Below are 27,564 nucleotides of genomic sequence, written 5' to 3'. Positions count from 1 at the left end.
CACTTTATTCTTCTTTCTCAGGATTGCTTTGGCTATTCGGGGTTTTTGGTGATTCCATATGAATTTTTGAACTATTTGCTCCAGTTCATTGAAGAATGCTGTTGGTAATTTGATAGGGATTGCATCAAATCTGTATATTGCTTTGGGCAGGATGGCCATTTTGACGATATTAATTCTTCCTAGCCATGAGCATGGGATGAGTTTCCATTTGTTAGTGTCCCCTTTAATTTCTCTTAAAAGTGTCTTACAGTTTTCAGGGTATAGGTCTTTCACTTCTTTGGTTAGGTTTATTCTCAGGTATTTTATTCTTTTTGATGCTATTGTGAATGGAATTGTTTTCCTGATTTCTCTTTCTATTGGTTCATTGTTAGTATATAGGAAAGCCACAGATTTCTGTGTGTTAATTTTGTATCCTGCAACTTTGCTGTATTCCGATATCAGTTCTAGTAGTTTTGGAGTGGAGTCTTTAGGGTTTTTTATGTACAATATCATATCATCTGCAAATAGTGACAGTTTAACTTATTCTTTACCAATCTGGATTCCTTGTATTTCTTTGGTTTGTCTGATTGCCATGGCTAGGACCTCTAGTACTATGTTAAATAACAGTGGGGAGAGTGGGCATCCCTGTCTAGTTCCTGATCTCAGAGGAAATGCTTTCAGCTTCTCGCTGTTCAGTATAATGTTGGCTGTGGGTTTATCATATATGGCCTTTATAATGTTGAGGTACTTGCCCTCTGTGCCCATTTTGCTGAGAGTTTTTATCATGAATGGATGTTGAATTTTGTCAAATGCTTTTTCAGCATCTATGGAGATGATCATGTGGTTTTTGTCCTTTTTGTTGATGTGGTGGATGATGTTGATGGATTTTCGAATGTTGTACCATCCTTGCATCCCTGGGATGAATCCCACTTGGTCATGGTGTATGGTCCTTTTGATATACTGTTGAATTCTGTTTGCTAATATTTTATTGAGTATTTTTGCATCTACATTCATCAGGGATATTGGGTCTGTAATTTTCTTTTTTGGTGGGGTCTTTGCCTGGTTTTGGTATTAGGGTGATGTTGGCTTCATAGAATGAGTTTGGGAGTATTCCTTCCTCTTCTATTTTTTGGAACACTTTAAGGAGAATGGGTATTATGTCTTCTCTGTGTGTCTGATAGAATTCTGAGGTAAATCCATCCAGCCCCGGGGTTTTGTTCTTGGGTAGTTTTTTGATTACTGATTCAATTTCTTTGCTCATAATTGGTTTGTTTAACTTTTATGTTTCTTCCTTGGTCAGTCTTGGAGGTTGTATTTTTCTAGGAAGTTGTCCATTTCTTCTAGGTTTTCCAGCTTGTTGGCATATAGGTTTTCATAGTAGTCTTTAATAATTCTTTGTATTTCTGTGGAGTCTGTCGTGATTTTTCCATTCTCATTTCTGATTCTGTTGATTTGTGTTGATTCTCTTTTTCTCTTAATAAGTTTGGCTAGAGGCTTATCTATTTTGTTTATTTTCTCAAAGAACCAGCTCTTGGTTTCGTTGATTTTTTCTATTGTTCTATTCTTCTCAATTTTGTTTATTTCTTCTCTGATCTTTATTATGTCCCTCCTTCTGCTGACTTCAGGCCTCATTTGTTCTTCTTTTTCCAGGTTCTATAATTTTGATGTTAGACTATTCATTTGGGATTGTTCTTCCTTCTTCAAGTGTGCCTGGATCGTTATATACTTTCCTCTTAAGACTGCTTTCGCTGTGTCCCACAGAAGTTGGGCTTTGTGTTGTTCTAATTTGTTTCTATATATTCCTTGATCTCTATTTTGATTTGTTCATTGATCCATTGATTATTTAGAAGCATGTTGTTAAGTCTCCATGTGTTTGTGAGCCTTTTTGTTTTCTTTGTAGAGTTTATTTCTGGTTTTATACCTTTGTGGTCTGAAAAATTGGTTGGTAGAATTTCAATATTTTGGAATTTACTGAGGCTCCTTTTGTGAGCTAGTATGTGGTCTATTCTGGAGAATGTTCCATGTGCACTTGAGAAGAATGTATATCCTGTTGCTTTTGGATTTAGAGTTCTATAGATGTCTATTAGGTCCATCTGTTCTAGTGTGTTGTTCAGTACCTGTGTGTCCTTACTTATTTTCTGCCTGGTGGATCTATCCTTTGGGGTGAGTGGTATGTTGAAGTCTCCTAAAATGAATGCATTGCAGTCTATTTCCCTCTTTAGTTCTGTTAGTATTTGCTTCACATATGCTGGTGCTCCTGTATTGGGTGCATATATATTTAGAATGGTTATATCCTCTTGTTGGACTGAGCCCTTTATCATTATGTAGTGTCCTTCTTTATCTCTTGCTTTCTTTGTTTTGAAGTCTATTTTGTCTGATACTAGTACTGCAACCCCTGCTTTCTTCTCACTGTTGTTTGCCTGAAATATGTCTTTCCATCCCTTGACTTTTAGTCTGTGCATATCTTTGGGTTTGAGGTGAGTTTCTTGTAAGCAGCATATAGATGGGTCTCTTTTATCCATTCTATTACTCTGCGTCTTTTTATTGGTGCATTAAGTCCATTTACATTTAGGGTGACTATTGAGAGATATGTTCTTATTGCCATTGCAGGCTTTAGATTCGTGGTTACCAAAGGTTCAAGGTTAGCCTCTTTAGTATCTTACTGCCTAATTTAGCTCGCTTTTTGAGCTGTTATATACACTGTCTGGAGATTCTTTTCTTCTCTCCCTTCTTATTCCTCCTCCTCCATTCTTCATATATTGTGTGTTTTGTTCTGTGCTCTTTTTAGGAGTGCTCCTATCTAGAGGAATCCCTGTAAGATGCCCTGTAGAGGTGGTTTGTGGGAAGCAAATTCCCTCAGCTTTTGTTTGTCTGGGAATTGTTTAATCCCGCCGTCATATTTAAATGATAGTTGTGCTGGAAACAGTATCCTTGGTTCAAGGCCCTTCTGTTTCATTGCATTAAGTATATCATGCCATTCTCTTCTGGCCTGTAGGGTTTCTGTCGAGAAGTCTGATGTTAGCCTGATGGGTTTTCCTTTATAGGTGACCTTTTTCTCTCTAGCTGCCTTTAAAAGTCTTTCCTTGTCCTTGATCCTTGCCATTTTAATTATTATGTGTCTTGGTGTTGTCCTCCTTGGATCCTTTCTGTTGTGGGTTCTGTGTATTTCCATGGTCTGTTCGACTATTTCCTCCCCCATTTGGGGGAAGTTTTCAGCAATTATTTCTTCAAGGAGACTTTCCCTTTTCCTCTCTCTTCTTCATCTGGTACCCCTATAATACGGATATTGTTCCTTTTGGATTGGTCACATAGTTCTCTTAGTATTGTTTCATTCCTGGAGATCCTTTTATCTCTCTCTATGTCAGCTTCTATACGTTCCTGTTCTCTGGCTTCTATTCCTTCAATGGCCTCTTGCATCTTATCCATTCTTAAAAATCCATTCTTATAAAGGCTTATAAATCCTTTCAGGGTTTGTTTCACTTCTGTGATCTCCTTCCTGACATCTGTGATCTCTCTCCGGACCTCATCCCATTGCTCTTGTATTTTTCTCTGCATCTCCGTCAGCATGTTCATGATTGTTATTTTGAATTCTTTTTCTGGAAGACTGGATAGGTCTGTCTCCTTCTCAGGTGTTGTCTCTGTGATCTTTGTCTGCCTGTAGTTTTGCCTTTTCATGGTGATAGAGATAGTTTGCAGAGCTGGTACGAGTGACGGCTGAAGAGCTTTCCTTCTTGTTGGTTTGTGGCCTTCCTCTCCTGGGAGAATAGCGACCTCTAGTGGCTTGTGCTGGGCTGCTGTGCATAGACAGGGCTTGTGCTTCCTGCCGGGCTGCTATGGTGTTTATCTCTGCTGTTGCTGTGGGACTGTCCTGGCTCGGGCTGCTGCTCCAAAGTGGTGGAGCCCCTTTGGAGGAGGAGCTGCCAGGAGGCTATTTAACTCCATAAGTGGCCTCTGTGCTCCCTGCTGCCTAGGGGGTTAGAGTGCACAGAGAGCCCCAGATTCCCTGCCTCAGGACTAAGTGTCCTGCCCTGCCCTGCCCCTTTAAGACTTCCAAAAAGCACTCTCCAAACCAAAACAACAACAGCAACAACAAAAGAAAAAAAAATTAAATAAATAATTTAAAAAAAAGAAAAAAGAAAAACGCACGATTTTCTTTTTCCTCAGGCACCGGTCTCAGGCACCTGCTCACTGGTCTTGCTTCCCTGTTTCCCTAGTATTAGGGTCCCTGTCCCTTTAAGACTTCCAAAAAGCACTTGCCAAGAAAAAGGAAGAAGAAGAAAAAAAAAAAAAAGGCCGCTCCCATTTCTTTGTTCTCTGGTGTCAGCTTCAGGCACCCGCTCACCTGTCCTGCCGCCCTGTTTCCCTAGTATCCAGGAACCCATGCATGCACTGTGTCTGTGCTGTGGTCTGGATGGCTGGGGCTGGGTGTTCAGCTGTCCTGGCTTCCTTCTCCCTCCCTGCTGACTCCTCTCCACCCGCCGGGAGCTGGTGGCAGGGGCGCTTGGGTCCCGTCGGGCTGGGGCTTCTATCTTACCCCCTTCACGAGGCGCCTGGTTCTCACAGGTGTGGATGTGGTCTGGATGTTGTCCTGTGTCCTCTGGTCTCTGTTTTAGGAAGAGTTGTCTTTGTTATATTTTCATAGATAAATGTGGTTTTGGGAGGAGATTTCTGCTGCACTACTCACGCCACCATCTTGGCTCCGCCCCCACCAGCCATGCTTTTTGTGTCCATATTTCTGTTAGCAGTGTGCTATGTATTTTTTATGTATTTTCTCCATTTGCTCTCCACTTCCTGCTGAGTCTTTACTAGCAGAGTTAACATCCATATTTCTACCAGCAATCTGCGTGAAGTGTTCTAGGTTTTTTCTATCATAAGTCTTGCAGCCTCTGTCCATTACCCAATTCCAAAGCCTTTTCTACATTTTTAGGTATTTGTTACAGCAGCACTCTACTGTCAGGTACCAATATCTATTAGTTTCATACTGCTGCTGTAACAAATTACCATGAACTTAATGGCTTAAAACAATAGAAATGTATTATGTTTCTGGATGTCAGAAGTTTGAAATCGGTCTTATGGGACTAAAAGGAAAAAGCAGGGCTGCTTTCCTACTGGAAGCTTTAGGGAGAATCCTTCCTTGCCTTTTGCAGCTTCTAGAGGATGCCCACATGTTCTTGGCTCAGGGCCACATCGCGCCAACCTCTGCTTCCACAGTTCTAACTCTGGCTTCGCTCCTTAGCCTTCTTGTGATGACATTGGGGTCATTGGATAATCCAGGATAATTGTCCCCATATCCAGGTCCTTAATTATGCCTGCAAAGTCCCTTTTGCTACATTAGGCAATATATCCACAGGTTTCAGGGATTGGGATGTGGAATCTGATGGGGAGGCATTTTTCTGCCTGCCACACTACTGTCCAATGAATGCTTATTGGTGAACAGTATTTGAGGCCCTTGGGTTGGGTGGAAGGGGACAGACATGTGAGTGTTGTTAGGCAAAAGTACTGCCTCTCTTGCTTTCTGAACCAGACAGCTAGAAAAGGTCGTTTAACGTTTGGTGATTTTTTTCCCCACCCACTTACGTGAATTACATTATTGTACCCAGCTTATAGCATGGACTGATCTAACTAACACAGGGACTTTTAAGCTGTACTGACAGTTACTTTGTAGAAATGTGGGTTCAGTGACCCCATATCAGCATTTTTATGTGAGATTTTCCAGTTTTTGTAACATAATGTAAGTCAGAGTAGGCCAAATTCAGCCTACTGGCTGCAAGTTTACAGTTGTCATATGGAGCTAATGCTTGTGGTTGGATAGATACATAAACTATGGATATACTAATCTGGGAGGTAATAGGGTTGCGATACTACAAAAATGCTGTTAAAATTTACAGGTGGCCAAGAAACATGATATACTTGAGGGCTGTTGGCACAAAAAGAAGGCAGGGCAGCACCGTTGTCTCTGTTCCCTTACTCATCTAGCCATCAAATCTTCCACACCAGACCTGGGCTGGGTGTAGGGGTGGAGAAAAAATACAAAATAGGATTCCAGTCGAGTGAGGTGCATAAATCTTAAGTCTGGTGACTTAAAGGCTAATAGATCTTACAAAGTCCTGCAAGCCCCTAGCATGGCCCAGCTGACTGCATGGGAGTTGGGTAAGGCCACATCGATGATCTGACTGCAGAGCATGGCGTTTGTTTCTGAAATAGTCATGAGGACTCTTACATAGATCTCTTCTGAGCACTTTATATGTGGTGTCTCCTTTTCTTAAAGGAGACAGTACTATAAGGCAGAATTTCCCAATTTCATAGGAAAAAAATGAGAACAGAAAAGTAAATACTATTATGTCAATTTCGCAGCAAAAACTAAACAGTTGTGTAAGTCCTCTAAGGTGACAGAGCTAATAGATTATGACTAGTGTGTCTAAACTGACTCAGGCATAAACAAATGGATTAGTGGCAGGTTGCAGGGAGGGTGCTGCAGGCAAAATGAACAGTATGAACAAAGGATCAGTGTGAACAGAGAAAGGAAGGATATTTAGCAGACAGGGGTGGGATAAATGGTATAATCAGGATGCTCTTAGTTTCAAATACCAGTAAGTCTCCTATTGGCTTCAACACTAAAGGGAATTGATTGGTCCATATAACTAATGATTGAGCAATGGGCTCAACGCAAGGCTCATTCAGCAACTCAGTGATGTCACCAAACACTAAGTCTTATCTCCCCTTGCAGTCCTAAAATGTCTAACAGCAGCTTCTAGTACATCTGTTCTGACGTGGAGCAGGATATATTCCATAAAGCACTGCAATCAAGTCCTGAGATCAGCTTGGGTCTTAAGCCACCAATCAATGTAAGCATAGGGAGAGGGGATGGATTGATTAGCTTAACCTAGCTTTCAATTTGCTCCTAAAACTGGGCATACAGTTCTCTGACCCAGAACCAGAGGGTTCCCAAATGGAATTCAGGTAAGTGGGTATGGAGAATGTATGTTGCAAAGACAATCAACATAGGTAATGCCTCTTAAATCCTGTTATGTAACTGCATCCTACAGTTGGATGTAGTGGATAAGGGTATAGATGGTTAAGAAAGTCTCATTTGAGTGAGGAACTGTGTTTGGGAGCAGCTTAAATTTATGGTAAAGATTAAGTTGCTGTAATAAAAGACCCCCAAATGCAGCAGCTTAAATAAGATGACATTTATTTCTCTTTCAGTTTACAGAGGTAGGCGTTCCAGAGCTGAGAGGGGACTCTGGCACCCTCATAAGACCTCCATGTCCAAATTCAAGGTGGCCATTCCCGTAGTCGCCTCTTAGTCGGGAGTGAAGGAAAAGGGCAAGGGGGAAGGCATGTCCATACTTTTCACTGCATCACCAAAGTAGCAGACCTTCCTTTTGTTCAATCCCCACTTGGCCATTATTTAATCACAAACCCACACTTAGTTGCCAGAGAGGTGGGAAGATAGGAGTCTAGCCAGTGGACATATGTCCTGAAACTTTGAAGGATAAAACTTGTTTTTGTCATGGTTCATGTATGAGATCCCGGTGTCACCTGAGTACTTGTCTGGTCAGGTCCTTACCGCATGCCAGCTGCTTTTCCGGCTGGCTTGTGCCTCCTGGCTGCAGCTGCTTGTGCCCACCACTGGTTAGGTCCTCTAGTGAGGAAGACACCATGGCTGAAATACCATGTTTGAAAGGGAGAGCTGCTGTACTTGGCTTAATTTGCTACCGGCCCTCACCTGAATTCCACACCACAGTTCATTCGATTGCTAACACCATGTGGGAGTAGCCACCAGAACCATTCCTATCAGTGGCCTCTCCCCCATCTTCGCAGTCCTTGTCTAAGGATTTTCTTATCACAGCAACGTGCCCATCACACACTGACCACACTTCTCTAACCAACGTCCTTTTCCAAGGAAGTGGCCTTTTCTTACCTGGACCTCAAATTTCTTACTTTAAAAGAGGTTGACCTCAAGCACCGGTCAGGCTCTGACAGGCCCCGCGATTCTAGGAGTTCAGAATAAATACAGGCCCTAAGTAAATGGCAGGGAAAGGTTAACTTGTTTAATATGCCCAGCCAGCTCCAGCTCCAGAGGAACACATACACTCGATCTGCTCCGCCCAGACAGGCGTTTCAGCGCCCGCTAGTTGGACTGCATCTTCCCCTCCCGGAGCTGCCGGGCCTCTTCCACGCAGGCTGAGTAATGATCCTGTCCAGAGGGCCCAGTCGGTTGTAAGGACTCAGTTCATTCAGAGGGATGAGGACGAGTAATTTTAAAATGGTACGGTTCTCATAGCAGAACCAAATAGGACCGGTGGGATGCATAGCCCCAGCAGCCACCTTCTACTAACTGCTTTGCACGCAATCGCAGTAGGGCTGCCAGTTTCGGCCAAGCACTAACATAAAAGCGAGAAACTTCGTGGTTGTGATCGCGAGATTAAGTCCAGGGGCTCAGCTATGAATCGGAGAACTACGCAAGCGCAATTTTGCCCACGCCTCTATTCTTCCTACACGCATGTTGGTGCAACCTGCAGACCAAGAAAGGCCGCCTACGGGAACACGCCTGCGTTCCTTTCCGCGTCCCCGGCCAATCCCCATCTTCACTTCCGGTCCCTCATTTCTGGTCCTTACCATTTATCCTTCCGACGGAAGCATTGGTGGTCTGCCCGAATCTTCAGTTCCCAACCAGGTCAGGCTGGCCTGAGGCTTTGAACCTCCCTGGGCTGGGGCTGCACGGCCCGAGAGCGGCGCCCTCACTCGCACCATGGTAAGTTGGGGGCGTGAGGGAGGAGAGGGCGAGCGGTTGGTCGGTGAGGGCTCGCAGCCCCACTTGGGGCGCTCGTGGCGTAGGGGCTCAGTCGAGCATCCCTGCGAGCTTCAGGCCCCTCGGCTGTAGCAGGTTCTTTTCCTGCCTCGCTTTAGGAAGCTGGAACCTCGGGAGCCGCTTTACCATCTCCGACAGTGTTTTAATCTCGGTTAAGCGCTTTATGTTATCCATAGGGAAAACCAAGGCTCAGAGAGACTCGGGACCGGCTCAGAGTCACGGTGCCGGACATGGACCAGATTGTCTCCAAATCCCATAGGGGAGATGAACAGTTGTGTGACTATATATATCTGGAATACTTGACTGATGTGTTGCTGGTCTTCCCCACAATATATGAACTTCACGAGAATAGGGTCTTTTCACCACTATTTCCTTAATGTCTGACACTGCCTGGCACGTTGTCGGTGTTCAGTAAGGAATGAATGAGTACATGGCATCCTGTTACCGCGTGAGGTGTAATCTCTGGGGTCTGGTGTGGTTTGCGGGTACTTTACTCAAGAAGCACTCACGACCTGTCAATCTGGGAAGGCACATAGTGCCGGTACAAAAAGGTCCATACATGTTGGCTATCATAATATTTTCATTAAATGAAACTCCCATAAGGACATGACGCTCTAGCAAGGTTATAGAAGACGTATTGGAAGCCATTGTAGAGTGATGAGTACAAGATCCCAAGAATGAGAGGGACCAGGGGGCTAGAAGCAGCCTTTTCTGTGGGAGGATGTGCCCGAGGTACGGCCCTGCTTAGCCCGAGGCTCTTCGTTTCTGAACTCTGACAAGCATGGTGAATCCCCTCTATTCCCTAGCAGGGGAGAAGGATCCCTGGGCCTGGATATTTCTGGCTACAGGAGTTACTGGGTATTTCATGTAGTTGTCACTATCACACATTCATATTTGTGGGCTTCCATCAACCTGAGTATATGCCCTTATCACACTGATTCATTGTTTTAGGGGGATGTTCCTGTGAGGTCTCTCAAAACGAAAAACCATGGTCAGATTCCTGGCACCCAGCATAGTGTTACAGCATGGTATAAACACAGAGAAACACTAAAATATTTAGAATCGGTAGGCTTTAATGAAATAGGTAGGACACAGCCTCACCCTTCAAGATGATGGCCTGCCGTGGGAAAGCCTCTCCATTTTATTCCCTAGTAAATATTATGTTCATTTATCCACCAATTAGCTGCTGAGTTTGTTTTCATGTCTGTTGAAAGGGATGGTCAGAAAGGAGATTTAAACTGAGCTCATTTTTGTTGAGCATCAATAAACTGCATATCTGATGTCTTCATGTATTTATCTCATTAAACTATCATGCCATCTCCGTAAGAGGTATGATCCCTGTAGTAAAGGTGGGGAAACTGAGGCTTAGGGAGACAGCTTCTCAGGGATGGTGAGTGAAGGAGCCAGGGGTAGAATTCAAGTCCCTGCCCTGGCAAGCACTCTTTCTACATATTCTACAACCCAGAAAATGTTCCGTGCTTGACACTGTGTTTCAGGGATAATAGACTTGACACTAGTGTGACAGTCCTTCTGTAAAAGTCACTGTGAAAGCCAGTCTTTTCTTCCTCACATTCCACTGGCAGGGAACAGACAGTTGTGATATTGGGAAGAAAATGCAAACGTATAGGTTGTTGGTATAAACCTCTTGGACAAAGGGTGCAGCCAAGCTGGGAAGAAGGGGTCCTGAAGAACTTTCTGGGATGGTGATGCTGGGTAAATTTTGAAGGATGAATAGCAGTTACCCAGATCCAAGGGGCAGGGACAGGGGAGGAATAAATATTTTAAGTAGAGGGTGCAATGTGAGGAAAATCACAAGATTTGGACACCTTTGGCTTTTGTTGGTGTTTCTATTTTCATATTACTAATTCAGGCAGGCTGCTTATGACTGTGTCCTTGTGAAACCTCTCTAAAAAGTAAATGGGAAAAGAAGAGTATTTTAAACATAGGCATTTTCTTCCCTTTTCTCTCCTTTTAGGCCCGAAATGCGGAAAAGGCCATGTAAGTATCAACTTGATTTTGTTTTTAAATTTTATATAACTTAACTACCACCATGGAGGTCTCTTTTGTGTTTGGTCCTTTTGGTGTATGTTTCTTTCTCTACGTGTGTTCACGTAGTATTCAATATTTCAAAATAGTATTCAATATTTGCCCATTTGTTTTCCCTATTAGTGTTTTCTGGCAGCTCCCACAACTCATGCTGGATGAATATCAGTCCACCTGGGAGGGGTGCAGGGGCTGTGAGAGTGACTGCTGGGGTGCCCCATTATATTGGTCTTTTAATATCTGGATGTGTTGCTCACCACAGTAGCCTGATAAGTAGACTTCCCTATAGTCCTTACATGCAGAGTAAGTAAAATAGATACTTGAGTGTTCAGGAATACAGATGGCCTTACTAGTCATGTTCTTTAGGACATGGAAACCCATACTTCTCTGAGTTTCTTAATTGCAAAAAAAAAAAAATGAATGAATGACATTAAGTGTGGTCACGAGCAGGATCTAATGGAGTCTTCTCTATTCCTGGTAGGACGGCCTTAGCAAGATTTCGCCAGGCTCAACTGGAAGAGGGAAAAGTGAAGGTTGGTGTAAATCTTCCTCATGAATTGTAAAGTAGAACAAATGTGGTAGAACTCCCTCTTGAGCAGACTTCAAACTCCCAAGTCTTCCTGTTTCTTGTCTGTGTTTGCTGACACTCTTCAAGTTGAATTCCAGGCGTATCTGTAGCTGGGGCAGGGTGATGATCTGGCTGCTGGTTCTTCTGTGTCCTCTGTGATATGGTGATTGGGTTCCCATGTTATCCCAGCTCTGTATAACATGGAAAAACAGGAAGTAGGGTGTGCTGTGGGGAGCAGCTCCAAGCTGAAACCAGCAAATGGAGATTCAGCCAGGTTAGGGATTGTATGTACCATTCTTTGCAAATATTTAAAAATTTTGCACACACACACGTTTTTCCTAAATACTAGATAGCCATCATTTCATAAGGTAATATAAATATACCATGAAATGGATACAACCCTATTTATTTAGCCATTTCTCTTTTACTGAACTTTTAAATTGTTTCTAGTGGTTCACTGGACTACGTTGAATGTAATGAATGTTTTTCTCTGTAGAGTTGTTTTCTAAGAAGAGATTATAAAGTGAGGTCTAACACTTGGTGAAGATCATCCAGAATTGAAACTTCCAATGTGTTTAGACTGTGAGACATGTTAGGCTCCAGGCCCGAAGCTGTTGTGAATGCTGCCTAAAACAGAGCTAGTACAGCGGCAACATGCATATTTTGCTTCTCCTTAGGAACGAAGACCCTTCCTCGCCTCAGAGTGTACGGAGCTGCCCAAAGCTGAGAAGTGGAGACGACAGGTACATTCTGGATGAATCTGATCTTAGTAGAAGTAACAAGTCTCTGACTGCTTCTTATTATCTAAGTGACTCTTAACACAGAATTCTAAGTGTTTTTAATTAACAATTTTGCACTGTATTTTTCCTGTGCTTTCAAACATATTAAAAAATCATGAACACCATGTAAGAACTTGTTCGTTGTGCTTCAGAAGATCCGAGATTAATGAGAATTAGGTTTGGGGTGGATTAATGATTGTGCATTGAGTCCCCTGTACAGAATTTTATTGTTGTTAACTGTTGTTAATAACCACCATTTGATCAATAAATATGAGAGATGCCCTCTCAAAAAAAAAATCATGAAAATTTATTACCTTTTATCTTTTTCACAGATCATTGGTGAGATCTCTAAAAAAGTGGCTCAAATTCAAAATGGTAAGCTAGCCTGTCTTTTAAAGTGCTTGATTCTCAAACCCATAATTAGGATTGGGGATTTCCATATCCTCTCTCAATGATCAGTAGAACAAGTGGATAGAAAATCAGTAAGGACATAGAAGAACTGTACCTACTGTCAGACGGTTTGACCTAGTTGACATTTATAGAACACTCCACCTAACAAAAAAGAAGACACTTTCCTTTTTTTGAGAGCGCCAGGAATGTTCACCAAAAGAGAACATATTCTGGGTTATAAAACAAATGTTAGTAATTAAAAATAATTGAAATCCTGAAATGTATGTTCTCTGATCATATCAGAATTAACATAGAAACAATAACAGAAAGACATCTGGAAAATTCCTAAATAGTTGGAAATTAAACATCATACTAATAACCCATGTGTCTAAGAGGAAGCTGCAGTTAGTTTAGAAAATACTTTGAATCGAGTGAATATGAAAGCAAAATGACAGAATTTAGAGGAAAAAAATTAATTTATGGCACACAGCTAGGTAAGTGCTTAGATGAAAACTTACACATTAAAATGGTAACAAAATAAAGTCTCAAATCTAAGCTTCTATTCTAAAAAACTGGAAAAGAAGAGCAAATTAAACCCAAATTAAGCAGGATTTTGCTCTTTTAATAGTTGTGTAAATGGAACTGCAGGATTACTTCAGTTTACATTTCTTCAGTTGCTAATGAGGATGAAGTTTTTTTCAAGGACTTTCTTTTCCCTTTTGCTGATGGGAATCTGTTCATAATCCTTGCCCTTTCATTTATTTGGGTGGTGATGGTTTCTTTAATTTATTAAAGTGAGTATTTTTATATTGCATACCTTTGTAGGTGTTGACCTTCATTTGTAAGGGTATGATGGGTGGTATTTTGAAGAAACAATGTTAACATTTTTGTTTTCTAGCTGGTTTAGGTGAATTCCGAATTCGGGACCTGAATGATGAAATCAACAAACTGCTAAGAGAGAAAGGACACTGGGAGGTCCGGATAAAGGAGCTAGGTGGTCCTGATTATGGAGTAAGTAAGCAGCCACTGCAGAGGCTTTTGGGGGTGAGCTAGTGAGCATTTTTGCAGGCTGAGTAGGTCCCGTCTAGCCTTGTGTCCCTTGCAGCTGGAGCCTGCCATGGAGTAGGCACTTAAGACATGAAAGAAGGCTTGAGAAGTACCTGTTGATCGTGGGCAGGAAGCATGAAAAAGATGGGTGGGATAATTATTAAAATTGTCACTGCACTGGCCTCAGGGGACAGGATACCTGTTTACCATTCAGATGTTCTTGAGTAAGCCACTTAATTTCTCTGGGCCTTTCATTCAGTATGACCAGGGTCCCTCACATCCTTTTGTGAATTCCTTGGGAACTGGGGAAACCATTGTTAGCTGCTTTACCTGAGGGGACACTCCCTGGGGATACTCCGTTCTTTCCTGTCTTTGGATTCATAAATGCAGTACTCTAGAAAGGTGGTTTCTGGACCATGACACTATTGTGAAACACACATGCATGCACCCCTCCCCCCCATTCTGTATCACAGACCAGTGTACATACAAATATGCTGAAAAAAATACTTAGAATGTATGATGCACTTTGATATTTTCTATTCTGTTCTATTTTGATATTTACAAAATTGATGATTGTAACCCACTTAATTGGTTTCATGACCCGCTAATGGGTCTGGACTTTGTTTTACCTGTTGACCCATTTTTGAAGAGATCTACCTCAGGTAATTTGAACCAGTAGTACCTAATCAGTGGGCTGGGACATGTTGTGTAGGAAGTGCACACACTTTTTCTATATGCTGGTCTTTTCACATTTATGAAAGTCTCACACAGACCTATGATTCTCACTTCAGTACCTGGCATAAAAATGAATGAAGGGGCTCATGTTTCTTGAGCACCCCTTATGTTTCGGACACTGCAGTAGGAGTTTTCTCACTTGATGTCTTCCACAGTTCTGGAATGGTGATCACTTCCTGCCCAGCTCCTTTAAGGCAGTGCAGAATTCACTAACTCTCCCAGAAAAGTGACCTCAGAATCATTGTAAATTATTGTGTAAGATATTCTTAAGTTCTGCCACACAATGTCAACATTAATGCTTCAATGTATTTCTTTCTAGTTTTTTTTAACATTTAAGAATTTTATTCTCATTTTCTGTGTATAAAAGTAATACATTTAGAGTTCCAGTTTCATGATAGGAGGAGTTGTGGAAATGAATGGTGGTGATGGTTACACGACATTATGAATGTATTCAATACCACCGAACAGTATATAAGAGATGGTTAGTATGGTAAATTTTATGTCACACACAAAAAAGGTAATATGTTATCACCAAGGTCAGAAGAGTATAAAGGAACAGAACAGCATGTGGTCATAATTGCGTGACTTAGGCGCAACTCCTATCCTTGAATATTTCCTTCCGTTGTTTTTCCGTGAATGCCGTAAATGAGGACGTACTCACTGTAGGTACAATTTTGGCTCTAGGTTTTGTATTTCTTTTCAAAATGGTAACATTGATTATATAAACAGTACACACACACACACACGTGTGTGTGTGTATCTATAAATAACATAAAACACACTTATGCAAAAAATAAAAATAATGTAAAAATTATAAAAATTTTAAAACATATTCTATGTATGACATAGAATTTATTAGTTTCCCACCACCCAAAAACTACTGCTATTGACATTTTCTCTTTATCTTTCCAGCATTTTTTTCTCTGCATGTATATGTTTATTTTTACAGACATTGGTTCATAGTCTAAGTATATGCTTTGTTCTTTAACAGTGTATCAGCATATTTTCATATCAATAAACATATCATTTTAAAAAGCATTTTTGAGCTATCAAGAGCTGCAAAACTAGTACAGATAATTCTTATATATCTTTTATACAGATTTATCAATTTTTAACATTTTAACTGTGGCAGAGTTAATCAAGTTTAAGACATTACCTGTGATAAAATCATTTTATCTAGGTTCATATGCTGGTTCTTTGATTTCCACAAAAATTCTTTTATATATAATTTTCCCTTCTAGCATAGGACCTCATTGTTCAGGGCCACATACTGTATGTAGTTGTTGACATCATGATTTTTAATGGATAGAATTTCATGTTCTGGATGTATTTCATTTATCTTCTACTGCTTGTCATTTAGGTTGTTTACAGTTGTTTCTTGAAGCTTTTGTTGCTTAAGATCATATCATAAGCATTGTTCAAAGTTAATTGAGTTTCGTAAGAGCCATCACTTTTAAGGTATAGAATATATTCTGTTTGTGACTATGCTGTAATTTACGTAAATCATCCTCCTACTGTTAGGCATTTAGGTTGATTTTAGCTTACATTAAAAAATGTACCTATATGTTCTCGTGTCCCCATGTTTTGCATGTTAAACATTATTATCTTAAAATATGTTTGCAAATAGTGGAAATAGGGGGTATCAGGATCAGATCCATTTTCTCTTTCTCCTTCCCAATAAGAAAGTTGGCCCTAAAATGCTGGATCATGAAGGGAAAGAAGTCCCGGGAAATCGAGGTTATAAGTACTTTGGAGCAGCAAAAGATTTGCCTGGTGTTAGAGAGCTGTTTGAAAAAGAACGTAAGTAACTGATTTTGTGAAGGTTTTAGCCTCTCATTGTTGCTCATCATCACACTAGGTGTGCTGTATGCTAGGTGCTCTTCCTACATTGTTTCTTAGCTGCACAACAGTGGTGTCAAATTACTGTCCCCAGATTTTGAATGAAAAACCTTAAGTGCCAGGAGTTGAAGACAGGCTCAGGGCACACAACTGGGGCTTGAAAGTAGACCCGGGATTAACTGATGTCAAAGTCCACAGCTACCCCCATGCCAGTCTCTCAGGCTGAACGAGGAGTTTCCCTTCTTGTAGTTGCCCAAAATCATTGGTGTGGGCTCTGAATTTCATTGAAACAGGTTCATGTTTCAGTGACTAATTAGTTGAAAAAACGCTAACTGACGAACAAGTAAAACCATGGGCTGAACTCCAGAAGGTGAATGGAATGGGGACTCCAAGTGGAGAAAAGTGGGGGCTCCAAGGGAATCCAAGCCTGGCGCCTTCCCCTCTCCTCCTTTGCCCCTCTGTGGTCCTGGGGATTCAGCCAAATCTTGGCTTTCCAAAGGCAATCGGAAACCCCTAGTCCTGAGTTTTTGTGTATTTTAATTTGGCCTTTTAGGAAAGTAGCCTAAATACTTTACAGAAAATGTGTGAAAAGCAGAGAAGAATGATACCAGTATTCCCACTACTGTTGGCGTTCTGCTCTATTTCCTCCAGTCGAGTTTTCTGTTTGTTTAAAATATAGTTCTACTTTTATTAAGCCCTGCTTATTTTTAAATTCATTATGCCCAAACTAGTTTTGCTTGTGCATTAACATCACTTAAAAATAATTCAGAATTTAAATATCATGCTGTTCATTATGAAAGTAACCCAATTCTATTACAGGATAGTTGTCAAAATACAGACAGAAAATCAGAAAAAATTCTCCCACATTTTCACAACTCGTAGGTGATCGCTGACATGTTTCCTTCCAGCTTTTAAAAGGTTAAGGGGGAACTCCTAAATTGGGGTTATGCTGTATTTCTTATTTCTTTTTGGTATTTATGTTTTTTTCTAAATTTATTTTCTTCTAGTTGTAGACTTTTTTTTTAAAACAACAAAGTGCAAAAATCAGTCTTAATGAGAATAATTCAAATAGCACAATCTTTTTGGCTCCTTCATCCCTGTGCTCCTGCTAGAGATAACCAGTAACCATTACTATCTGTTACATTCCCTTCCAGGTGCTTTTTGTATACTTATATGCTTATTTCATCAGCTAAATTTCATCAGTGTAAGTGACAGATGACTCAACCTCAATTAACTTGAGGTAGAAAAGCAAGTTTGTCAGCTCACATAACTGACAAGCCCATGTATAGTTTGCCTTCAGGAATGGCTGGTCCCAGGTCACATTTCTACATGTTGCAGTTTGACTCCCACTGAACTTTTTTCCATCTAGCTCTTCACTCTGGTGGCAAGCTGTCCATCATCAATTTATGTTTTGTCATCTCTCAGCAAGAGATTAATTTCCCCCAAAGAGTTCACACAAAATTCCCAGGATTGAGTCTGGTTCACTGATTGGATCATATTCCACCCTTAAACCACTGCCTGTGGCTGAGAAGAATGCAGTGCTCTGAGCCAGCCAGGTTTCAGGCCCCTCCCTGTCCCAGGTGCAGCTAACATGGTTGCAGGACGTGGACTAGGGAGGGCTGGACAGAGCTACTCTTAACCAACAGCAGGTACCAACACGGGTGGAGGCCTGCCAAAACACAGGTGCCCTCCCGTACCTGTTGTGTTCTGCTGTCCGTTGATGCCTCCCGTTTCTACTTGGAACTCTATTTGTGAATGTGAGGGATTAAAAAGTATAATGGTGTGGATTAACCATACTTTATATAACTGTTCCTCCATTGGCTGACCTTTAGTCATTTCCATTTTTTCCTAATTTCAAAATTGTTGCTGATGGCTGAGAAATACATTATTTTTTGTTTCCCTGATTATTAATGAAATTGATAATTGAATTCAATTACCAGTGGAAAATTTCATACAGATATGAATTTTTTCTTCTAGATTATCAGCCTTGTTCTTTTGCCAGTCTGTTAGGTTGTCATTTCCCTTTTGGTTTGCAAGAATTAGTTAAGGTTTCTGAATAGTAATCCTTAGTCTGAAGGTATTTTCTTCAGGACTTCTCATTTACCTTTTTTGTTTGTTTATAGTTGCTTTTGTTTATCTATGTACTTATGTTCTCCCAGCATGTTTTTTTCAGTCAGCTTTATGGCATTTCCTGTGTTATTAAAACTCCTTGAAACAGCATTGCATAGGCAGCAGGAGACCCCATCCCACACACATCCTGCAATTTATAACCCTAGATTATTCCAAGTTTTTACTGCTATATAAATAATGCTGTGATGCGTATCTATCTACAAAGCTTTTGTTTTTGTTTTTTAAATTAGGATAGATCCCTTCTAAATGGGCTAATTGGGTCAGAGGTTTCAACGCTGATTAAAAAAGGGTTGTACCACTTATGTGGCCCTGTTGCTAGAACAGAGAAGGGCCTATTTTGTTGTATTTTCATGAACACATAGTACGGGGCTGTGTATCGTCAGGGAGAAGTCTTGGGTGTGAGTGTGGTGGGGGCTTAGCCAAGCTGGTGCTGTTTCTTTTAGCTCTTCCTCCCCCAAGAAAGACCCGCGCCGAGCTCATGAAGGCGATCGATTTTGAATACTATGGTTACCTAGATGAAGACGATGGCGTTATTGTGCCTTTGGAACAAGAATATGAAAAGAAACGTAAGTGTGCAGGCCTTTCATTTCATTATAGACTGCTTCTGGTCTCTGTTCTTCCCTTTGAAAATGGGTTTTTAAATAGTGCTTTATGCTAGAAGGGAGTTTTCTTGATTGCTGATGGTCTTCAGAAGCAACAGCTTGCTAGTGACCCAGCCTTCAGTAACTGTGACATAGTTGGCTGTGTTGGGCCAGAAGCAGCGGGTCAGGGACACCACAGGAGTGGCATCTGACTCAGTCCCCGTCCACCAGGAGTTCATTGTCTAGATTCCTTTCCAGACTGGCCTTTCTTGACATCATGACATGCCCACTTAATCAGCTTTTAGATCTGCTTTAAACACAGCTAACAGGCTTTCGGTGTCCCCTTCTGGGTGCTTCCTCCACGCCAAGCACGGTGGGCATTGTTTTGAAGCCTCATGACAGCCCTGTGAGGAATAGGTCAGTGCTGATCCCCTGTGGCACAGAGCTAGGGCTCTGGAGGCAGGTGGTGGGCAATCTGAGCTCCTTTCCAGCACGCTGTACTGCTGTATCTCCATTTCATGCTGGCATGTCAGGAAGTCACTAAGGTGCTGCCCTGGGAAGGCTCTGAGGACGCCCTCTGAAAAACTGCCTTGTTTTGACTTTAGAGCCAGAGCTGTGGTAAGGCCAGATTGCCTCTCAGGTCCGGCTCCTTCCCACCAGGCAGAACGAAGGGTGTCCCTTTCCAGAGACGTCTTGGCCTTGCCCTGCATAGTGTTTAAAACTTGTGAAGAGTCCTGGTTAAATAGCCTCTACTCTCCGCTGTCTTTAGTCAGAGCTGAATTAGTGGAAAAGTGGAAAGCAGACAGAGAGGCCCGGCTGGCAAGAGGAGAAAGGGAAGAGGAGGAGGAAGAGGAAGAAGAGATCAATATCTATGCTGTCACCGAGGAGGAGGTACTGGGGGACAGTGAGGGTTCCCCAATGCTGTGGGGTGGTGGGGAGGACGCCCGGCCTGTGGACAGGGGTCAGGCCCAAAGCCCAGCTCTGCCCCTGCCTCCAGCCGAGGCCTCTGCTTCCTCGCCTGGAGGATGGGTGAAGATCGCAGGGAAGGTTCTAGGAAAGAGTGGCTACAAGAGCCCTTTGTAAACTGTGATTTACCCCAAGGATTACTTATTAGAAACAGGCCCTCCTGGATATATTGGAACTGGATTTATAAACCATTTGAAGCCATACATGTTTTAGGCCATGACCTCATTGTGTCTTTATCAGTGGCAATGTCAGTAGCTCTTCTTTAATGTTAAACTCCCATTTTGCAGATGGAAACCAGCCCAGAGTAGAGAAGGGACTTAATCAGAGGGTTGCGGTCTGGGATGGAACAGTGGCTCCCGTCTCTGCAGCACAGCCTCCTAGTTCCCTGCTTTCCTACAGGCCTGGCATGTGCACGCCTTACTCCCCAGGCGAGTCCTGAATGGAACTGATCTGCTGGACTGAGAAAGGGGAGGGGAGCTACCCATGCATAGATGATGGGTGAGTCCCCTGAGGAGCTTGCAGTGATGTCACTGGCAAGGAAGCAGGCTCGGAGAGGTTTAGAGACCTGGTCAGTGTCACCCAGGACATAGCAGTCCTGAGGTTCATGCTCAGGTCTGGCAGAGGAGCAGTGGGGACAGTGAAGCATTTGAAGGAGGATAGCAGCATGCCCTAGAAAGATTTCCTCTAGGTGCAAATATTCATTTACTTTGATGTTTGTGTAATTAGTGGCTGCTGTGAGCTGTCCTCATGCCAGTGGCAGGGAAGTGACACTTTGAGCTCACAGTCCAGGGGGAGGCAGTCTAGTAAGTTGAGATTGTGGAAAGCGTCAACTTTGGTACCCTCCAGCTGAGATCTGGAAGACAAGAAGTCAACCAGGTGAAGAGGCCTGAGGGGGGAGAGTTTGACCGGAACTGCACATGCGCACAGAAGACAGGCCGGGTGGCTGGGGCAGAGTGGGGGCTGGAGAGGGGGCCCCATTCCATGGCAAAGAAGGTTGTCCTTTTCTGTAAGAGCAATGGAAAGCCACCAAAGGATTTTCTTTCAACTTCTTATTTTCAAATAATTATAGATTTACAGGCTGTTGCAAACATAGTACAGAGGGTCCTGTATACCTTCACCCAGTTTTCCCCATGTTACATCTACATAGTTACAGTATGACATCAAAACTAGGAAACTGACTTGGTGTAATGAGTGTGTAGGATTCTGTCTTTATCACACATAATAGATTTGTGTAACCACAGCTTTGATCAAGATACAGGACTGTCCCTTCTGGGGCTGCCCCTTACAGTCACCACCACCATCCCCTCCCCTGCCCCCTGCCATCCCTCACCCCTGGTTCCATCTCTGTAATTCTGTCATCTCAAGAATGTTTTACAAATAGAATCAGACCGTATGTCACCTTTGGAGATGGCCTTTACACTCAGCGCAGTGCTCTTGAGATCCAGCCAAGTTGCTGAATTCAAGAACTCATTGCTTTTTATTGCTGAGTAGTTAGTCCATGTAAAGTGCACAAGTGGTAAGTATGCAGGTCAGTGGATTTTCACAAGGTGAACAAATCCATTTAGCAAATGGAACATGAGCAGCATCCCAGAGGCTCCTGCCTGCCGAGGATCATGCTCCTGACCCCTAATAACCCAAAGTTTTACCTGTCTCTGAACTCTGTCTCTATATCAGTGAGATGGTACATGGCCTTTGGTGTCTAATGGGCCTGAGCATTTGTTTGGCATCCAGTTTGGGGCTGTACCACATATGGCTGCTGTGGTCTCTCTGTGACAAGCAGTGTTCCTGTTGAGTATACACTGAGGAGTGGGATGACCTGGGGTCAGAGGGCACATACGTGTTTAGCTTCAGATACAGCCGAATAGTTTCCCGAAGTGCTTGGACACTCCTGCCAGCACCTGACAGGTTCCACCAAAGGGAACGAGCCAACTGCACCTGTAAGTGGTCTGGGCTGAGGACGGTGCCAGGCATCTGGCACAGAGATGGGCAGACAGTGGTGCCCACCGGTCCTGTAGTCCTCGTGCCTCAGATTTCCAAGTCCACTCCCTTCCTTAGGTGATCAGTAATCTCTATTGATTCACATGAGCCTCTGAGCTGATCTTTTGTCTCTGTGGTATATTTTCCAAATTTAATTAAAAAAAAAAATTCACAAGGTTCAAAAACCAAAATGTAAAAGATATCCAACAGAGACTTCCTTTTGCAGCTCTGCCCCACATCCACCTATTTCTCGCTGTCACTAGTTCCTGTTTTTTCCTTCCTCCCTAGTATAAAGCACTTGGCTATTTTTGGTTCTCAGTGACATGTCTGGGGTGTCTTCATGGATGAGCACAGAACCTCCTTATTCCTTTCCCCCCCTTTTAAACAGTGGCGGAGCAGTGCACTTCGTAGCAGAGCCACATGTTTGCCAGCCTCCCACTCATGGGCTCTGCTTGCTCTGTTTGCAGTCTGATGAGGAAGGTGGCCCAGAGAGAGCAGGGGAGGATGGCCAGCAGAAGTTCATCGCCCACGTCCCAGTGCCGTCGCAGCAGGAGGTAGGATGGAAGCTGGGAGCTGCCTTTGCAGGTGGAGTGCCAGGTGCTGGGCCTCACCTGCCCAGGAGACTCCACAGGGTGCTTTATGGGTTTTCTTTGTACTTGTCTCTGATTGGGCAGCTCTGACTCCTGACCTCAAAATGCTGGTCACTGTGCTCATAACAGGAGCAATCCAGAGAAGGCAGAATTTCATGTGCTTAGAGGCAACAACAAACACAGTGGTTCCCAACTTGTGGTGGGAGAGCAGGGTGGTGGAGACGGGCTCCTCCATGGCCTCCCTCCGCTGGCTGGGTGCTGCCAGGCCAGGGGGCCTTGCTGGGGAAGGCAGCATGAGCCTTCAGCCTTGCTCTCCACAGATCGAGGAGGCCCTTGTGCGAAGGAAGAAGATGGAACTCCTGCACAAGTATGCCAGCGAGACCCTGCAGGCCCAGAGTGAGGAGGCCAGAAGACTCCTCGGGTATTAGGGCCCAGCTGGGCGCTCCTCAGGGTCTGCCAGTCTGCTGGAGTCTTCGTCCCCACTGGTCCTGGACTCACCCACGGGACTTTGCTGTTCAGGGGTTGCAGGCAGGCCAGTGAGCCCTGCGAGGCTTCCTGGTCCTTCTCACCATTAATTTTTCTACTTGCATCTTCTTATCGACTGATCCACAGACCAGAGTCTGCCCCGTGCCCCCGTGCCCCTGTGCCCTGGCAGGCTGTCTGTGTGTTGAACACTTCAGTGGTCACCTTTGTACAGACCTTTTTCTACTATATGAATCCACTTATTTTTGTCTTGAGTGTATATAACAGGCTGCTGGCTAGTTACCTGTATTTATTTAGCCTTCTATCATTTGGGGGGAAGGTGATAAATTAGTGACCACCACTCAAAAAGTGCAGTTTTTACTAAAAAGACATATTTGTATCTCCTGAAAAATGAGAAGATGGTGTTAACTCTAAGCCCACATCCCGCATGTCAACAGCCAACCACAGCTGTCCCTGTGGGCAGGCACTGCTCTCAATCTCTCTGGTCTGGCCAGCCTGCCTCACTCCCTCCTCCCCAGGAGGCCAGGTCAGAGTCTGCTATTTCTGCTTTATGACTGGTTCTTCAGGGAGCTATTTTTATTAAAAATTTTTATACGAAGGGAAACCTCCATGTCTGTAGCTTGTTCCGTGGCTGCCTGTCCTGAGGCGATGGAGAGACCCCTAAACAGCAGCCTGAGTGTGAGAGAAGTGGGCCTGGTTTGGCTCACTTGGGGGCTGAGGTGGGTGGGCAGAGCTCACCATGCCTGGAAGAGGTGGTTGGTGAGCACCTGGAATGCGGGGTGGTGGAAGCGTGAGGTGGGTCCAGGGGGAGAACTGGCACAGGATGCAGCCCCCCTAGGCAGTAGTGGGGCCCCCACCCCCTGGAGGGGCCCCCCAGAGTGTCAGAGTCAGTGGCAGGCACAGGCGGCTGTCATTTGGGGCAAGGTCCCAGCAAAGTGCTTGGGAACCAGAGGCCCTGCCTGGAGAGGCCCCCCCACCCGGAGCGGTTCTGCTCCTCAGGCAGGTCAGGGTCTGCCTGCCAGGGAAGCAGCATCACAGGAAATGGCAGAGCCGCGCGGGGCTGGGGATGGCCAGTGTCAGGGACAAAGCGGCCGGGCCTGGATGGTGCTGGCCTCTTGGGGGGCCTGAGGGCAGCAGGGAGCCTAGCAGGGTCGGAGCAAGGGGGTGGCCTGGTCAGTGCGTAGCTTACCCTGGGAGGCTCCCTGCAGCCAGGTGTGGAGACAGGAGGCAGGAGCAGGGCAGGTGGAGGCTGCAGGGGGTGGGCAGGGGCCCAGGGAGGAAGGTGACCAGGGGGGGGACTTCTGAGCTGTGGGGATGAGAGGGACGTGAGTGGGACGGGATGCCTTGTGTCAGACTTCCCTGGTCTGAGCCTCAGGGGACACGGGGCCCGGCTCAGACAGGCCTAGTTCTGGGGTTTTCTTCGAAGGGGCACATGTGGGCACGCTGGGGCACAGGGCCCTGGGTAAGAGCAGGACACTCAAACAACAGGCATTTCTCCCTGGAAGAGGTAGTTGCTGGCGAGTGCCAGGTGTGTGGGCCATCTGGGATGCCCAGGGCTCTAGGGCCTCCTCATTCAGTCAGTGGAATTGAGGCTTCTACTGCTGGGGACACAGATGGAAACAGGAGCCCGCTGTTCCAGCCTGTTTACGAGGCTCCTCTCTGCCTGGTTATTTCCTGGTGGCTTCCTGAGATGCAGGCAGGACAGGAATTAGAGTCCTGAATTTGAGGAAACCAAGGCTCTTGAGTGGAGAAGCATCAGGCCTGACATCCTACAGGTGTCCCTGGCGGATGTGGGACCCAATCCCAGGCTTCTTCCTGGCCCGCAGGCCCTGGCTACTTGTGTGCCAGGGACCCCAGGAGGCAGATCTTTGTAGGGCTCCTGCCCTAGGCTTGAAACAGCAGAGGTGTGACCTCTGTGTGTTTAACCACTGATGGGGTGAGATCACTTTGGCCTAGCTCATTGCTCAGAGGTGACAAACCAATCTTAAGAGCCTTTGGTTGACAAAAATCTGTTTCATGGTTTATATTAGCTTTGGCTCTGCCTGCAGTTTCCAAAAAAGTGACCTTTCATAGCTACATTTCCATAGCCTTCTTCCCTTTCCCTCACCAGTGCTCCTGTGAGTCGAAAACATCACCCTTCCTCCTGTTTTGCTGTGAGATTTATCACGCCAGCCCCACCCGGGCCTCAGACTGCTCTCCTCCCCCTGCACTCTGCCCCTGACCCTGTGTGCTCCTGCTCTTGGGCAATTTATAAACAAGGAAGAGACAAAAACCTTTCTCCTCTTGCCTCAGACCCCCTGGGCTGCAGTGGGAGGGGCAGGTCTGCTGTGGGGAAGCACAGGCACTGGTTTCGTGGCGGGGAGGGCAGATCTCCCAGGTCCCTCTGGCTGGGTCATGCCGTGGAAACTGGCAGTTTGAAGGGCTGCTGTTCTCCCACCTTTATTTCTGATGGCACATTTTCAGCACTAGCCTGGGCACTGCCAAAGAAAGCGGGGTGATATTAGAGGCTGTATATTTATTTATTTAAAAAAATTTTTTTTTAATTTTATTTTGATCATTAATCTACAATTATATGAAGGACATTATGTTTACTAGGCTCCCCCCTTCACCAAGTCCCCCCCACATACCCCTTCACAGTCACTGTCCATCAGTGTAGGAAGATGCTGTAAAATCACTACTTGTCTTCTGTGTTGCACAGCCCTCCCTGTGCCCCCCCAACATTATACATGCTAATCGTAATGCCCCCTTTCTTTCTCCCCCCACTTATCCCTCCCTTCCCACCCATCCTCCCCAGTCCCTTTCCCTTTGGTACCTGTTAGTCCATTCTTGGGTTCTGTGATTCTGCTGTTGTTTTGTTCCTTCAGTTTTCCTTTGTTCTTGTACTCCACATATGAGTGAAATCATTTGGTACTTGTCTTTCTCTGCCTGGCTTATTTCACTGAGCATAATACCTAGAGGCTGTATATTTAAATTGTGGTTACTCCGGAAAGAAACAAAAAGACAAGGAAGGAGGAAGGAAGGAGGAAAAAGAGGGCACTTGTTTTTCTAACCACTTGGAGGAGTTCTGATCCACGAACACTGGGTTACAGCACATGCTTCAGTTTGTCAGGATGGTGCCACCGTGTGGCAATAGCACAAACACAGGTATACTGCACTTAGCCCACCCACACTAGCTTTAAGAATATTAAATTCTTGACACACTAAAAAATTTGGAATGTGCATTGTATCAAATTCTGGGCATTAAGTAAGATATCACCAATATTTTTGAATTGTTCTATTTCAAATGAACATAATTAAATTTCAGATCAAATGCCACTATGCTATTCAGGAATTTACCACGAAAATAGAGGAAATGCTGGTGTTTCTTTCAATAGCTGTATTGAGATATAATTTACATACCATAAAATCCATCCACTGTAAGTGTACAATTAGAGAATTTTAATAAATGTTCTGAGTCATGCAACCCTCACAGTAGTCCAGTTTTAGAACATTGCCATCACCCTACAAATGAAGTGGTGGCTGGGCTTCCTGGAAAAATCCATACCCAGACCAACACATCCCCACCCTAAAGCAATTCCAGGCAAGGCCAATGGAAAGCCCAGTTCAGCTATCCAGCCGCTTGTCCACCCCAGCTGTCAACATTCCTCCTTCCTTTCCAGTGCCTCCGATGGTGAGAGCCTTGGTCATCCTGGCTCCTTCACTCACCTTTCCCTTCCCCCTCTCCACCTTGTGCTGTGGGTAGCCACTCCGAGCTGGAGGCAGATGTATTCTGGGGCTCGGCTTTGACTTGTTCCACCTTCCCAGAGCCAATCCCAGCGCACAGAAGCCTTTCATCCTATACCCTTTGGTCTGCTTTGTCTTGAAATGGAGGCTCCTTCCTGCTGCTCCAGTCCAATGTAGTAAAGCTGGGCTTCCAGTATTGCTTTTCTGTGGCACGTTGGGGGGTCCTGGCTAGTGCAGTTGGGATTTCTCTTGGGAGTGGAGTTCAGACTGTCCCAGAACAAATAATCCTCTACCTTCTCCATGGTCTGCCTTTGAGGACAGTATTCTCATCTTGGTAGCTGGGAGGCCCTTAGGAGCTTAGGTACCCTTTGATCCATTTTAAGCTACTGACAGCCCTTTGGGCCTCATTTCTCTGAAGACCCCCCCACCCACCCCACCGGTTCAATAGGGCCATCAGGAAGCTGGTCTGGTCCACAGAACTGCCTCGACCCTCCCTCGTCCCTCTGCTTCAGGCCAATCTGGTGCTTTTTGGCTGGGTGTGTTCCCTCAGCTGGGCCTATAACTGCAAATGAGCCAGCCTATCGTGGGCTATTTCAACCTGCTTCAACCACTGCGAGGCCGCCTTTTGGATTTGGGATCTCCAACTCCTCGTGACCTAGCCTTCCCAGTGGGGATGATTCCCCTCTCCCCAGAGTCCTGAGGGGGGTCACACCTCACTGAAGCCACCTCTGTCCCTCCTGGCAGTGTGCTGCCAGGCCTTTCTCTTTCTCAGTGTGGGAAAATGTTACCACCTAGCCCATCCTGCTACAGGGATTCTGCATTGTTGGCCCTATTGAGGTGACACGGCCGTGGTCGTCACCCCAGGCCTGCAGGCCCAGAAAGCCTCACCATTCCCCCGAACCTGGGTGTGAGCGAGCAG

The 27,564-nt window shown here is 44.5% G+C and overlaps 1 protein-coding gene and 1 long non-coding RNA gene across 5 annotated transcripts in view; one reads left to right on the top strand and one right to left on the bottom strand.

Moving 5' to 3' along the window:
• Positions 1 to 23,526, top strand: part of ISY1 (ISY1 splicing factor homolog) — a 36,352-nt gene extending 12,826 nt beyond the window's left edge. Inside the window, exons 2-13 of one of the 4 annotated variants that reach the window (XM_073231114.1) lie at positions 8,051 to 8,251; positions 8,505 to 8,737; positions 10,770 to 10,792; positions 11,319 to 11,370; positions 12,083 to 12,148; positions 12,517 to 12,559; positions 13,473 to 13,585; positions 16,039 to 16,156; positions 18,769 to 18,891; positions 19,676 to 19,797; positions 22,317 to 22,403; positions 22,760 to 23,526. In XM_073231114.1, coding sequence (XP_073087215.1) covers positions 8,735 to 8,737; positions 10,770 to 10,792; positions 11,319 to 11,370; positions 12,083 to 12,148; positions 12,517 to 12,559; positions 13,473 to 13,585; positions 16,039 to 16,156; positions 18,769 to 18,891; positions 19,676 to 19,797; positions 22,317 to 22,403; positions 22,760 to 22,867 — 858 coding nt within the window. In that variant the 5' untranslated portion in view covers positions 8,051 to 8,251; positions 8,505 to 8,734 and the 3' untranslated portion in view covers positions 22,868 to 23,526. Of the gene's footprint in view, positions 1 to 8,046; positions 8,738 to 10,769; positions 10,793 to 11,318; positions 11,371 to 12,082; positions 12,149 to 12,516; positions 12,560 to 13,472; positions 13,586 to 16,038; positions 16,157 to 18,768; positions 18,892 to 19,675; positions 19,798 to 22,316; positions 22,404 to 22,759 lie in introns of those variants that run through there. The other 3 variants (XM_073231113.1, XM_017659865.3, XM_073231112.1) reach the window with 3 other exon arrangements.
• On the bottom strand, positions 7,155 to 8,029 carry LOC140848345 (uncharacterized). The gene is made up of 2 exons (XR_012129071.1): positions 7,904 to 8,029; positions 7,155 to 7,624 (listed from the first exon to the last, which is right to left on the bottom strand). It is a non-coding gene; the product is annotated as an uncharacterized lncRNA (long non-coding RNA).
• Positions 23,527 to 27,564: the final 4,038 nt, after the last annotated feature.

This window comes from Manis javanica, chromosome 3 (assembly GCF_040802235.1).
Source record: "Manis javanica isolate MJ-LG chromosome 3, MJ_LKY, whole genome shotgun sequence".
In the NCBI taxonomy this organism is placed as follows: domain Eukaryota; kingdom Metazoa; phylum Chordata; class Mammalia; order Pholidota; family Manidae; genus Manis; species Manis javanica.
This window is presented reverse-complemented; position numbering and strand designations above follow the sequence as displayed.